Here is a 15,050-nt window from a genome sequence, read left to right as displayed (position 1 = left end):
TGGCTTGTAGACTATCCAAGTGGAATATGAGGTTCTGTTACTCCAGCTTGTGTATAGCCTCTTTGGCAATGAAGGAAGCCCAGAACAAGAAAGCTCAGTCTGGCAACGGGAAGGAGAGTTAAAACGGTTAGCAACCAGGAGCTCAACCAGACAGTGTTCAACGAAACGATCACCTAGTCTGCACTTGGTCTTTGCCAAATGCAGTAGATGAGGTTAGAGGATGTACATGTGAACCTGTCTCCTGCAAGGACTGCAGGGGGGTCCCTGGATGGATGCGAGGGAGAAGTTATGTACAGGTACTTTAAGGAAGGAGGTATAGGGAGAGGTGCTGTGAGGGAGGAGGAGGTGTAGGGACTAGTGATCACTGAGAGGGTGTGCCCTCGATCTGCCAAGGCCTGCTGGATCTCGTGGTTGCGAACCATTTTAACTTCCATTCCCATACTGATGTTTCTGTCCGGGGCCTCCTCCATTGCCAAGGTGAGGGCAAACGCAAACTGGAGGAACAGCACATTGTATTCCATTTAGGTAGCTTGCAACCTTGTGGTATGAACATTGAATTCTCCCAGTTCGTATAACTAACCTCCAAACACATCCTGGTACCTCATCCAGATTTGCACTGATTTCTCCCCTTCCCCCTGTCCCATCCACCTGTATTCTGTCCTCTAGCTTCACAATTTAAACCTCTTCTATTCTTCCCTCACACTTTTTGTCTCTTCATCTCTACCGTTTGTCCACCAATCATCCTATCAAAAAATCTCCTTCGCCTGTATCCACTTGTTATTTGCCAGGCTTTGTTCTTCCAGTTCTTTCCACCCCCCTCCCACCACACCACAATCTGTGTGAAGAAAGGTCCTGACCCAAAACTTCACACAACCATGTTCTCCAGAGATGCTGCTTGACCTGCGGAGTTACTCCAGCAGATTGTCTTTTATTTATAAACCAGCACTTGGAGTTCCTTGTGTCTCCATTTAAATCAAATTGTTTGATGCATCAAACCAAATTTAAACACTTGACTATATCAAATAGTCACTCGTAAATGCATAGCCTGTATCCAAAACTTTTTAGAGCTGTCTTAAAAGTCCATTTTCGGATCAATGAATTTTACATGGAAATATTAACATTTAAAGACTAAGTATGACAAATAAAATATCTTTCAGATACATTGGGACAGAGTATTCTGGAGCTCTTGAGCAAATGGAAGATTCCATGAAAGAGTACTACACTTACACTGTTGACCTAATGCCATTGAGTTCACCAAATGTAGGGCAACTTGTGGCTATTGGTGCTGAAGAGGACGCCTGGTTAAGAGCACAGATTGTTGCTATGGAAGCAGAGAAAGTCAAGGTACTGGTAACTATTCTAAAAGCTGCAGTTTTCGCATGGTAGGAACAGTTTAACTTTCAACATTATCCATCTTCTGAGGTAAATTAGTTTCAATGAAATCCTGTTTAACGGTAAAAGTGGGCTCAGGAGCATGTTTAAGTGCTTTTCCTACTGTTCTGATTTCCTGTGACAAACAGCAAACAGGTGGTAATGGGACAAATTTGACTTTGTAACTTCAGCTGTTTCTAGTTGAACCTCTTCTCAAAGTATAAATTTGTGCTAAAATGCAAGTTGCAATTTTGATCATGTGGGTTAGTTGCTCATAAGAAATTTAGTCTTTCTACATTGTACTTGTATTTTGCATTAACATTTGCTCAACCTTTTAAATCCATGCATGGAAACAGAAGTGACAGATTCTTGAATTAAAGTTTAATAGTTCACCCAGTGGCTTATTTTGTCATCTTTTGAGATATTTCCACTAAGTATTGTGCGTACCAAAGTTTCACTTCAACTCGGTTAGAAGATCAGAATTGATACAGTGCATTCAGAAAGTATTCAGACCCCTTCACTTTATCCACATTTTGTTACATTACAGCCTTATTTTAAAATGGATTAAATTATATTTTTTTATCATCAATCTACACACAATATCCCAGAATGAAGAAGCAAAAACGGGTGTTTAGAAATTTTTGCAAAGTAATTAAAAAGAAATAACTGAAATATCACATTTACCTATCTTTAGAAAAGGCGGCTTTAAACCATCATGAGGCAGGGGGCCAAATCTCACGGTTTTACCAAATTATTATAGCTACAGTAAAGGAATCTTCAGAAGATAAAAGGCCTGCGTGGTGTTCAGATCTTGATGAAGAAATTACTGTAGAAGAATGGCAGGATATATGTTTACAATCTCAAGTCAACAATAAATACGCGGTTCAAATTACTCCAGTACAAATGGATAATGAGACTATATATTACTCCTGTTTTACTGCATCGCATTAACCCTAATACACCTGAACTGTGTATCAAATGTGGTGTACATGAGGGTAGCTTGTTTCATTGCCTTTGGGAATGCCCCACCATCCAAGAATACTGGAAGGAGATAATAACAACTTTATCTATTTCCACAAAAGAGAAGCTTTCACTCTGTCCTAAACTTTGTATTTTCGGGTGTTTTCCAGCAAGCTGTAAACTTAACAATACAGATAAGAAGATGGTTATATTTTGTCTGCTTGAAGCTAAACATAAAATTGCTTTGTCATGGAAATCAGTTTATAGACCAAATAAACAAAGTTGGGTTGATGGATTACTGCAGTGTCTTGCTTTGGAGAAACTTACATATATAGTTAAGGGGAAATACGACACTTTTGAAAAGATTTGGTGCTCGTTTATGAAATTTCTGGAGGGGGAAGATTTTACTGAGGCCTTGTAGTGAACTGCTTGCTGACTGTCTTTATTTTCATTGTGATTATTGTCTGGTTAGGTTATTAAAGGTGGGAGCATATAAACATGTACTATAGCAGTAACGTGCCTTACTTCCTTTATATTTAAAGTGCCTTTAGGTGCCTAAAAATGATTTTGCTGTTGATGTGCCTTGTTATGTTATGTTATTTTATGTTATGTTAAATGTTTTTGTATGCTATTTGAAAAAGCAATAAAAATAATATTTTTTTAAAATAATTTTTTTTTAAACCATGTATTCAGACCCTTTATTTGCTATGACACTCAAAATTAAGCTTAGGTTCATCCTGTTTCCATTGATTATCCTTGAGATGTTTAATATTATCAGTCTGAACTAATTCTTTTTATTGTCCCAACCTCAAAGATTCCCTTGTCATTGGTTCCGTTGCTCCCATTGTGAGCTCCCAAGGGATACTCTTCTATGTTAAAAGTGCTGTGTACATAAATTTTGTTTTATGATCTCTATGTGAGAATTGAGAGTACTCCAATTTTGGGAGTGCCATATTTTAGAAGTAGTTGTTACTGCATGTGCTTGCTCAAGTTGGAGTAAGATGTCACAACATTCTGGGAGGTGGTGGGGGTGGTGGGTGGAAATGATGTGTGCGTAACAAAACCAAAATTAAGAATAGACAGATAAGTCAGCATCTGTAGAGAAGCAAAGACATTTTAATGTAAAAGGAAAATGGGCAGAAATACAGAAGAAATCATTAGCAGCCTGCTGGATACAATGGATATAGGTTTACGACCTTGTTTGTATTTAAATTCTTTCTATTACAACCATATATCTGACTTGTATGTTTCCAGCAACTGTATTTATTTTCTATTCTAGGCAATTTTCAGATTAAGAAAGGTCATAATTGGCACAAATCTATTTGCAACTTTCGTGTTTTTCTTTCAGGTGTTCTTCGTGGACCATGGGTTTAATGAGGTTGTTGACAAGGCCAAGTTGTACAAGCTAGATCGAAGATTTTGCTCCTTGCCCTTTCAGGCTGCTAAGTGCAAACTGGCAGGCAAGTAAAACTTTAAATTGTCTTAATGAGTCTTCATGGTTGTTACGTAGACTACCAGGCCAAAATTTAAAATTGGTATTTAATTCTTCAATTCAATGATTACAGTTTGCAACTTACCCTCTCCTGAACCTGATATCCATTCTAAAATGTTTATGCTGCTTTGATATCTTGAGGTAAGACCATGACTCTCATGTTTCCGAATATAGTATTGCAGGGAAAATTGAAGCATTTTGGTTTTGTATTGGAATTAGTGTGAAAGATTAAGTATGCAGAAGAGTTTTTTGTAACTTATAGTGATCAATGGTGAACTGAATACTTGTTATGGAAACAGCTTTATTGCTTGTTGTGAGGACATATACATTTTTCCTGATTTGTTCAATGTGCATAGACAAATTATAATTATTCAACCTGAAAATGATCAGATACTACATTCCAAACTCATTTGTTGTGCAATCAGTTATGTGGCCACTCTTTTATTTTCCTTCCTTTACCATCTGCATGAACCTAATCTGTTCCCAACATTATTTGTTTCCATCCAGTTGCATGAAAGCTTGTTACGATCATTCACTTTGGCAAAGTTTTAGTCATTTACAATCCTTAGGATATCGTTAGGATATTCCAATCCTGGTTTTAAAGCATACATTTATTTTCCACGAAATTACTTTTGAGGGTTAAGATTGGCTGTAGCATTCTTGCTTGTTTGAAATTGGATCATCAGCTTTGGTCTATGCCAGGAGCTGGATTTAAGATATTCAACCCTGTGGTCAGCTGAAAAGTTACAAATATAACCAACTGATAAGCTTGGTTTCTACAGAACAAATTTGCGTTCACAAGATACATTTGTGAAATGGCACGATTCATTTTCAATGATATAGTGGGCACAATGATCTTTGTGTTCTCATCAACATCTTATAACACAGGAGATCATTTGGACACTTGGGTCCATGCCATTTTCCAAGAAAGTAGTCCCATTTATCTTCTTTTTAGGTTTAGGTTTATTATTGTTATGTGTACCGAGGTGCAATGAAAAGCATTGTTTTTCTTGCCATCCAATCCAATCCGAGAATACTATATTCAATCAAGCTAAACTGAAGTACTTGCAGGTAAAGTGAAGATAAAGATAGGAAGTGCAGAATATAGTTCTCACACTTTCCCTTTACCCCAGGGAGTGAGTAAAATATTACCCAAATATCTCTCGAGGCAAATAATTTCATCTAAACTTCATTTTACCAAATCTTCTATATTGACTAGTAGGTTGTCAGCACTACATTTCCCCTTGGATAAATTACAATATAATAAATGGTGGTAACATCAGTGACTTGCTCTATTGTTGTCGAGAAAACATTTAACCTGTTGGAAGTCAGTGAGCAAGTCTGTAGTACTAATCTGTTGAACATTCATTCAGCAGAGAATCTTTAGCACAAAAGGTTGAATTTTTTTGTCGTTTATTGACAATAGCTAAGCACATTTGCACAATACTGCTGTGCTGAGTAGAAAGGTTCTCTGAGGTTTCTAAAATTAAGTCAACATCAGCAGCATGAAGGCCAATACATTATTAGACATTAGCCTGCAGGAATAAGTATAACAATCCATAATCTCCACTAAATTATCAAACCGAGTCTTCCACTGAGCAGCCACCTGCTTCTTGGAGTGAAACATCTGCCATGAGAGCCAGCGTAGAAGGAAGCCTCTGAATGTTACTAATAGGTTTCCACTCCCTTGTGACTTTGATAGCTGGTGGGGTCATACCGCGGTTTACTGGCTGCCAAAGCTCCCATAGGGATTGAATATTTGAAATGTTTTTCACATTTGCAAACATTTTAAAATTATTGTAATTTTGCTATAATTTAAAATTTTAAATAATTTAAAAAGATAAATTGATTAAGTGCAGGCTAATGAATTTAAGTTTGATTTTATTGGAATCAATTCTAAATAATAATATAATTCACATTGAAATGCACTCATTAATTGGAGGGTAGGCATGAATGTCAGAGATAGTCGTGTTGACTATCTTCATTCTATCTTTCTAGGAGGTAGCAAGGAGAGTTGATTGACAAGCTCACAATTGGTAGATGGATCAAAAATGTTGATCCTTAGGATCCAAGGGAGAGTGTCACATTAGATCTAAAATATATGCTGTCTAATCTGTTGAGTTCTTCTGGTAGTTTCTTTGTGTAGCAAGGGATAATAGTTGATGGGTATGTTATGCCCAATTTGTTCCTCATCACATTAGTGCACTGTTCCTGCAATTCTTTCTTAATGAATTCAGTGAGAAGCAATTTTCCTCAAAAATTAAAACATAATGCTAGAACAACTCAACAAGTCATGCAGCATCTGTGGAAAGAGAACTTTTCAGGTATGAGACCCTTCTTCAGAATAGAGTGAGAGAACCGTGTTAGTCTAGGGAGCAGAGAAAGGTGGGGTTTGGCATTGGGAGTATAAATTATTTTTTCTGACAGTGAAATACTGTGGCCGTTGAGCAGTTAAACTCTTTTGTTAGTGTAATGTATTGTTTATGTTGCAATGTTTGCATTATATTATACAGTCTAGCCTACTGGGATATGCTCTGTAGACAAAAATGGCCAGTCCTGATGAAACAGTTGTCTAAAGTAGGTGAACTTGATATTGAGTTCTGCAGGCTAAAATATGCTCTGAGCAATTTGTTGGGTCTCATGGTAACAGTACAGGAGTCCACAGACAGGTCATATTGAGATAGTGAATAAAAGTGGCAGGCAACCTGAAACTCGGGATCATTCCTGCAAACTGAGCATCGGTGCTCTGCAATACAATCATCCTGTGTGTGTTTGTATTTTTCAATGTTGAGGAGGACAAATTTGTGAATACACAAGTAAATTTGAAAGTGAAAAATTAGCCTTTCCTGGAATGTGTTTTTTCTCTATTTTCTCTGCCTTTACAGGAGCAAGTTAATAATTATCAATCCTTTTGGGTATAAAGTCATGTAGAAGAGAGATGAGGGGTTCAAATGTAATTAAGTGAAGTTTTATGATTGTGGAATTTCATTTAATTTTTAATGGAGGTATGCTTGTGGATACAACCGATTAGTTAAAGTGAGGTTATTTGTGTTTTAGGTCTTGAAGTGTTCTGCAAAGAGCCATGTGTATTGGAATCCTTTGAACTCCTGGCTAGTGGAAAGATATTACTAATGGAAATCTTAGAAAGGAGCGAGGTTCCACTTGTTCTTTTGTATGACACTTCGGGGGATGATGATTTTAACATCAATACTGCATGCCTGAAGGCTTTATATGACAAGACACTTGGACTGAATTTGAAGGTAAATTCTTTGTTCTTCTATTGGAAGGAGAGTCTTTATGTGAAAGAGTGCAGCTAGAAGATGAAATATTAAGATATTTGTTTCCTACATTGCTTAAAAATGCGATCTTAGCCTTTCTCAGAGATTGCACTCTACTTTCAAAAATAGTTTCCATTCAATTATGCAGTAACGTTTTCAGTTACTTTCGTAATGATCTTTTTCCAGAAGCGCACGGTTTTAATACAGAATCCTTTGGGCATTTTTCACTTTAAGAATGGAATCCCACTTGTTAGCTTTTCCCAACCCTAAACTCTCAGACTGTGTTCTTGGGGCCTCCATCTGCAACTGGCTTCCAGACTTCCTATTGCCAAACTCCATCAAATAGAATTGGTCAAAACATTTCCTCCACCCAGACCCTCAACACTTGTGCTCATCAAGGTTGTGTGCTTAATCCCCTGCTCTACCCCCTGTACACAACATGTGGTGTGGCCAAGTATAATACCAACATGATCTTTCAGTTCACTGATTTAATCGCCGCTGTTGGCAGGATCAACAACAATGTTGAGATTGAATAGAAGAATGTCAGGAACCCAATGTGTGGTGGCCCTTAATATCTGCAAGATTAGAGTTGATGGTCGACCTATGAAAGCAGGGGGTTGAACAGACTTGTCCTCATCAATGGAGCTGCTATAGTGATGGGTGACAGCCTTAAATTCGCAGGCATCCATTTTACCAGCAACTTAATTGGATCCTTCACATTGATATGGTGATCAAGAAAGCACATCACTTAACTTACTTTCTTGGGCATCTGAGAAGATTAGGCATGTCCAAAGGATTTCTTCACCTTCTATAGGTGCAGTGGGAGTTATTCTAAGAGGATGCATGTCAGTCTGGTTTGGCAAATGTTCCGCCCTTGACTGTCTCAACCTGCAGAGAGTGGTGAATAGAGCCCAGTCCATTTTGTCTCTTCCTTCCATCCAGTCCATCCCCTTGGACCATTACATCAAGAAAGTTGGAAGTATCATCAATGATGCCTGCCACCTGGCTTCTCTTATCTTGTGGGAAGATGTAGGAGCTTAAAAGCCCAGGTGTCCAAACTTAAGAATAGCATCTTCCTCACTGCTATCAAACTCCTGAATCAATCACCTCTTTCTCAACCTCTTCCTGGAAGTGCTCCCACATATTCTTAACTCTTATCTCATTTGGTTATTTTGTTCTTGCAATTATTTGTTGCATGGCTTCAGATTGCACGACAATCTTTGCAGTAGTTGTATTTATCATTGAAATTATCTGATTCCTCTCTGCTCATTTCCCTGGCTTCTTGTCAACTCTCCATTTCAACCCCCCCCCCCCCCCCCTCTTTTTTACAATTCAAAATGAGGCAAATAGGGATTTGTTTTAGAATGATCACTACATCCTGATCTGGATTTGAACTTCACCACACCCATCTTAATGCATTGAGTTATTGCCGGTGCTACAAAAATTCAGCTGTTGTACAGTTCTTCGTTATTAATGGTTGGATGGTTAGGAAACACTGCAAATATGCTTTTTTTTTAGTGTTGCAGCTAAAAATTAAAGGTGGATCTAAAAGGCCTTTCATCAAAATTGAGCAAGTCATGTCATGAAACCCATGAGAATTGCAAACGATTTTGGTAATTAGCTTGGGTTACAGCCTATATTGTTGTTGGGTTACAGGAAAATGGTGTATACCTCAATGTAGTCGTTACCAACGTCTGTTCAGATGGGACCATCTACTGTCAAGTTCCCTCAAAGGGTTGGACCCAGCTCAATGCCTTACTTGAAAAAGTTGAACAATTTTTTAACTACCGGGTATGTTTTACTTGTAATTTCATATGTGAAATATTTTATGATTCATATGAATATAAAGGTTGTTTTGCTCCATTTATGAATTCAATTTGACATTTAACATTCATGTCAGTTAACATCATGAACCTGTTTTCCTGTAAGAAAGACTTGAAATGTTTGGTAATCAATTACATGTTGTATTTAACGTTTCCTGCTTATTCTACTCATCCTTTTAACTACCACTTTGTCATCTCCATCTTGTTTATCTTTTTTTTTTTGCTGTCTTCACTTTCTGTTCCATTGTTGTGTTTCACTCTTATTGGACTCATTGCTTTACTGATGTACCTAACACCCAAATTCTTTTGAATTGGAGGTCTGTGCTAAAATTATAATTGAAAGGTATTGTGTGGATAAATGTGATTAGATGGATATTTGTTGGGGAGGTTGGGTGGATGACTGGGCATGACTGAAATATTATCAAAGATTTGTCTTGCTAAAGCGCTCTGTTCTAGATCGAGTTTTCGATATCTAGAGTCTGGCCCCTAATAAGAGTATCATAAGAGAAAGATGGGATCAAAATACGATATGGAAGGAAAGATAATACGTGGTGTCTAAGAGCACAGTGAATGCAAGCATCTCAACATCCACCCACGTAACGGCCTCCCCACCATAACATGAGTTTTGGTGTACTCATTCTGAGTTTGTTTTCCCAATTCTCGGCGGAAGTCAAGCACCACTCATTCTGTTTGTCCCGGAGGTATTTTGGTTGGAATACTTTTGGTGGGGATATGACCGTCTGCTTCTAATTCTATTAGCAAAAATACATACTGTATGAACAATCAAATTGTTGTTAATGGTGGCAAAAAGTAAAATAATATAATTTATATTTTGTGCAGTGTTTGAAACACATTGAATCAGTCAGACCATGCCATGATAAGAGCCCTTCATCCTTGCTTGAGCATTATCAGGTCAGCTTGGTCTTCGGATTTAAAATGTATCCCACACTTGTTCATTATGTATTAGCTTTCTATAAAATTAGAATTTCAAAGGTGTACAATTAGCATTTTCATTTTTGGAACATAGAAAGAGAACATAGAGCATATAACATAGAAAAGTACAGCGTAGGATCAGGCCCTTCGGCCAGTCTTCAAAGTTGCAGTGAAAACAATCCCAAGTTTGTCCGACCTCTCCTTATAGCTGTTACCCTCTAATCCAGGGAGCATTTGGTAAACCTCTTCTGCATCCTTTCCAAAGCCTCCATATCTTTCCTGTAACGGGGCGACCACACAACCAAATGTCACCTAACCAAAGTCCTCTAAAGCTGCAATATGACTTCCTGACTTTCTTAATGCACGCCACAACCAATGAAGGCAGGCATACCATAAGCCATTTTTACCACTGGTTAATGTTGACACTTTCAGGGAGATATGGTCTTGGACCCCAAGTTCCCTCTGTTTATTAATGCTGTTAAGGGTCTTGTCATTAATTGTATATTTCCCCTGATGTTCAACCTCCCAAATTGCAACATCGCACTTGCTCGGATGAAACCCCCATCAGCCCATTTCTGTAGCTGATCTATATCCCACAGTTTACTGACAGACTTTCTTACATCTTTGCCTTAGATTTTTTTTGTTTAATCACGTGCTTGAGTTTTTTCCTACTTTGTGTATAAACCTTAAAGAACCTCATTGATTGTACCTTTAAATCTTGCATACACTTCCTTTTTCTTTTGTCCTCTTATCTTGTTATCCTTATCCCTCCTCCTTATTCCTCTGCATGCTGATCATGAACTTTGATCAACTGGGGTTTAAATGACTCTCACTTCAGATGCAGACTTGTCCAGTAACAACTGCTCCCAGTTTACTCTCCTTAATATTGTTGTTATTTGCCTTACTCCAATTTAGCCTCTTTCCCCAAAGTTCGGACATATCCCTATTCAAAACGATCTTAAAACTTAAGGAGTTGAGGTCACTATCCCCAAAATACTCTTTCACTGAAGCACCAGTGACCATACAATGTTTAATGTAACTTTGTATCTCGTTATTTTATTCTTAAATTTTACATTAAGGACAAGAAAATGAGATGGCAGGGCAAAATTAGTTTAAAACTCAAAAGAAAGCTAGCAGTTAACCGTTCGTGCCAGGTACCATGTTAGTCTCATCTATACAACAAGATCTGCAAAATTGCAGAAATCAATTTTAAGGAAGTAAATACTTCATATATATATTATATATATGTGTGTGTGTGTGTATATATATATATATATATATATATACACATACACATATTATTTATATTTTAATATAAATATATATATAAATAAATAACCTATTATAGAAAATGCATATTATGCATGATTGCATAATGCATGAAGGCTGAGAGTGGATGACCTGGAGTCCGAGCTTCAAACACAGGCATATCAGAGATGGGGAGAAATACCTGAACGCTGTGCTTCTGGAGACAGTTATGCCTGCTAGAGTAACTGCTTCCAATGTGGTCTGTGGTGACGAAGAGGGTGTGACTGCTCGTGAGGCAGGCAGGGGAGCAGAGGTGAGGACTGAGTTAGACTATAGGAAGGATGAGCAACCTGACCAGGGCACCGTGGTTCAGGGGGCCATTCAACAGGGTACAGGGAAGAAAAACGTAGTTGTCATTGGGGATAGTATAGATAGTGACATTGACACTGTTCTCTGTAGCAAGGATCGAGAGTCCCAAAGGCTGTGTTGCCTGCCTGGGGCACGAGTTCAGGACATCTCGTCTGACCTGCAGAGGACCTTGGAGTAGGAGGGGAAAGGTCCGGTGGGTACCAATGGCATAGGTAGAACGAGGAAAGAGGTTCTGCTAAAGGAATTTGAACAGCTAGATACAAATTGAAAAGCAGAACCAAAAAGGTAATAATTTCTGGATTGCTACCTGAGCCACGTGCAAATTGGCATAGGGTTGAGAGGATTAGAGAGTTGAATGCGTGGCTCAAAGATTGGTGTGGAACACTTAGGTTTGAATTTTTTGGGGGGCACCAGTATTGGGGAAGGAGGGAATATTCCGACGGGATGGACTCCACTTGAACCTGACTGGAACCAGACTCCTGGCATACCATAGAACCAGGGCTGTAGATAGAGCTTTAAACTAACTAGTTGTGGGGGGGGGGGGGGGTCAACAAATTGGAAGTGTACAGGGTGGAGTTAAAAGGAAAGAGTGCAGGAAAAGTTACAGAAGTCTCCAGAATTGATGGGAGTTAAAGAAGGGAGAATTAGAGAGTAAGATCAGGTAAAATCGGGTCTGGTGTGAGGGGGGAGGAGAATACCAAATTAAAGGTGTTTATTTGAATGCGCACAGTACAAGAAACAAAGTGGATGAGCTTGTGGTACAGTTAGAAATTGGTAGGTATGATGTTATGGGAATTACAGAGACGTGGCTACAAGAGGATTGGAGCTGGGAGCTGAATCTTCAAGGTTATAAGTCCTATCGGAAAGACAGACAGGTGGGCAGAGGAGGTGGGCTAGCTCTGTTGGTAAGGAATTAAATTCAGTGCTTAGCAAGGGGTGACATAGGATCAGAGATGTAGAGTCATTGTGGATTGAGCTGAGAAATTCTAAGGGTAAAAAGACCCTAATGGGTGTTATTTACTGGCCCCCAAACAGTAGCCAGGATATAGGATACAAGTTACATCGGGAGGCATGTAAGAAAGGCAATGCTACGGTGGTCATGGGAGATTTTAATATGCAGGTAGACTGGGAAAATCCGGTTGGCGCTGGACCCCAAGAAAGGGAATTTGTAGAGTGTGTCCGAGTTGGAATCTTAGAGCAGCTTGTAGTGGAGCCTACCAGGGAAAAGGCAATTCTGAATTTAGTCTTGTGTAATGAACCGGATTTGATAAGGGAACTCAAGGTAAAGGAACTACTAGGAGGTAGCAACCGCAAAATGATTCGTTTTAATCTGGAATTTGAGAGGGAGAAGATGAAATCGGATGTGTCTGTATTGCAGCTGAGCAAAGGGGATTACAGAGGAATGAGGGAGGAGTTGGCCAAAGTTGACTGGAAAGGGATCCTCGCAGGGATGATGGTGGAACAGCAATGGTAGGAATTTCTGGGTATAATTCAGAAGATGCAGGACCTTTTCATTCCAAAGAAGAAAGATTCCAAAAAGGCAACCGTGGCTGACAAGAAAAGTCAAGGACGGTATGAAACTAAAAGAGAAGGCATATAGCATTGCAAAGATTAGTGGGTAGCCAGAGGACTGGGAGGCATTTAAAGAACAACAGAAGGTAACTAAAAAGGAAATAGGGGGAGAAAAGATGAAATACGAAAGTAAGCTAGCTAATAATATAGTTTCTTCAGCTATGTAAGAAAGTGGCAAGAGTGGACATTGTGCTGCTGGAGAATGATGCAGGAGAAGTGATAATGAGTAAAGAAATGGCACAGGAGTTGAATAACTTTTTTGCATCAGTCTTCACAATGGAAGACACCAGCAACGTGCCTGAAATTCAAGAGAGTCAGGAGGTAGAATTTAGTTGATTGGCGATTATTAGGGAGAAGGTACTTGGGAAGCTGAAAGGGCTGAAGGTGGATGTCATCTGGACCAGATGGACTGCACCCTAGGGTTCTGAAAGAGGTGGCTTTAGAGATTGTGGAGTTGTTGATAGTGATATTTCAAGAATCATTAGAGTCAGGAGTGGTTCCAGATGATTGGAAAATTTCAATATTACCCCGCTGCACAAGAATAATCTGACTTCGGTGGTTGGTAAGAGTTTAGAGTCCATTATAAAGGATGAGGTTACGGAGTACTTAGAAGTTCACGATAAAATAGGCCGAAGTCAGCATGGCTTTGTAAAGGGGAGGTCTTGCCTGACAAATTTGTTGGAATTCTTTGAAGAAGTAAATAGCAGAACAGACAAAGGAGAGTCAGTAGATGTTGTATACCTAGATTTTCAGAAAGCCTTTGAACAGGTGCCACATGGCAGGCTGCTAAGGAAGATGAGAGCCCATGGTATCAAAGGGCAGATACTAGCATGGATATCAGGTTGGCTGGATGGCAGAGTGGCAATAACGGGGGCTTTTTTTGGTGGGCTGCCAGTGACTTATCAGAGTTCCGCGGGGCTCGGTGCTGCGGCACTCGATAGCCCAGGCACTCGACTCCTGGCTGCCCTTTACATTGTATATTCATGATTTGGATGAGGGGATTGATGAAGGCTTTGTAGCCAAGTTTGCAGATGATATGAAAATACGTGGAGGGGTAGGTCGTGTAGAGATTGGGTACCATCCTTATTGTTTTACGGAAACATTGATTTGGAATATCATGCATTTGCTCAGACTCTGTTATCCTGTCAGTCAAAGTGCTTAACAAATAGGGATTACAATACTTTCAGAAGTACATTATTGGTGTATAACCAAACATTAGCAACTTTCAGAAAATATTGGGCATTGGTTAAAGAGGGGGAGTTCTATAACTGAGTAACTGCAGCCGTTTGCAAAATGATTAAGGAGATGACATTTTTTTTGATGCATGTCAGTTTTCTTTCACAATTTTCCAGCTACCAATTTCATCCCAGCATTGAAGTATAACTAGTTTCATATACAAACTTCTGAAAATGTTCTACTTTTACCTCATCCTTCAGCAATGTTAAATTATTTAGAGCCAACTTCCTATTGGAGCTAGAAGGTTCTTATTGATTCATAGAATGATACAGCGTGGAAACCGGTCCCTCGGTCCAACTAGTCTGACCAACACTAGTCCCACCTGCCTGCGTTTGGCCCATATCCCTCTAAACCTATCTTATTCGTGTACCTGTTTTAACTTTTCTTAAACACTGCGATAGTACCTGTCTCAACTCCCTCCTTCGGCAGCTCGTTCCATACACCCGCCACCATTTGATTTCAAAACAAGTTACCCATCGGATTGTTATTAAATCGTCGCCCCCATCACCTTAAACCTATGTCTTCTAGTTACTGATTCCCCTATTCTGGGTAAGAGACTCTATGCATTTACCCAATCTATTCTTCTCATGATTTTGCACATCACTATAAGATCAACCCTCATCCTTCTGCGCTCCAAGGAAGTCCTAGGGTCCTAGCCTGCTCAGCCTCTCCCAATAGCCCAGGCACTCGACTCCTGGCAACATCCTTGTAAATCTTCTCTGCACCCTTTCTATCTTTCCTATAACATGGTGCCCAGAACTGAACATA

General features: G+C 39.2%; 1 protein-coding gene across 4 annotated transcripts in view; it reads left to right on the top strand.

Moving 5' to 3' along the window:
• Positions 1-15,050, top strand: part of LOC144591957 (tudor domain-containing protein 7-like) — a 131,957-nt gene that overhangs the window by 102,744 nt on the left and 14,163 nt on the right. For 3 of the 4 annotated variants that reach the window (XM_078396022.1, XM_078396023.1, XM_078396024.1), the window contains exons 8-12: positions 1,158-1,344; positions 3,680-3,791; positions 6,881-7,083; positions 8,758-8,892; positions 9,765-9,836. In XM_078396022.1, coding sequence (XP_078252148.1) covers positions 1,158-1,344; positions 3,680-3,791; positions 6,881-7,083; positions 8,758-8,892; positions 9,765-9,836 — 709 coding nt within the window. The remainder of the gene's footprint in view (positions 1-1,157; positions 1,345-3,679; positions 3,792-6,880; positions 7,084-8,757; positions 8,893-9,764; positions 9,837-15,050) is intronic. The other variant, XM_078396025.1, reaches the window with a different exon arrangement.

The sequence above is a fragment of the Rhinoraja longicauda genome, chromosome 3 (assembly GCF_053455715.1).
Source record: "Rhinoraja longicauda isolate Sanriku21f chromosome 3, sRhiLon1.1, whole genome shotgun sequence".
Lineage (NCBI taxonomy): Eukaryota > Metazoa > Chordata > Chondrichthyes > Rajiformes > Arhynchobatidae > Rhinoraja > Rhinoraja longicauda.
This window is presented reverse-complemented; position numbering and strand designations above follow the sequence as displayed.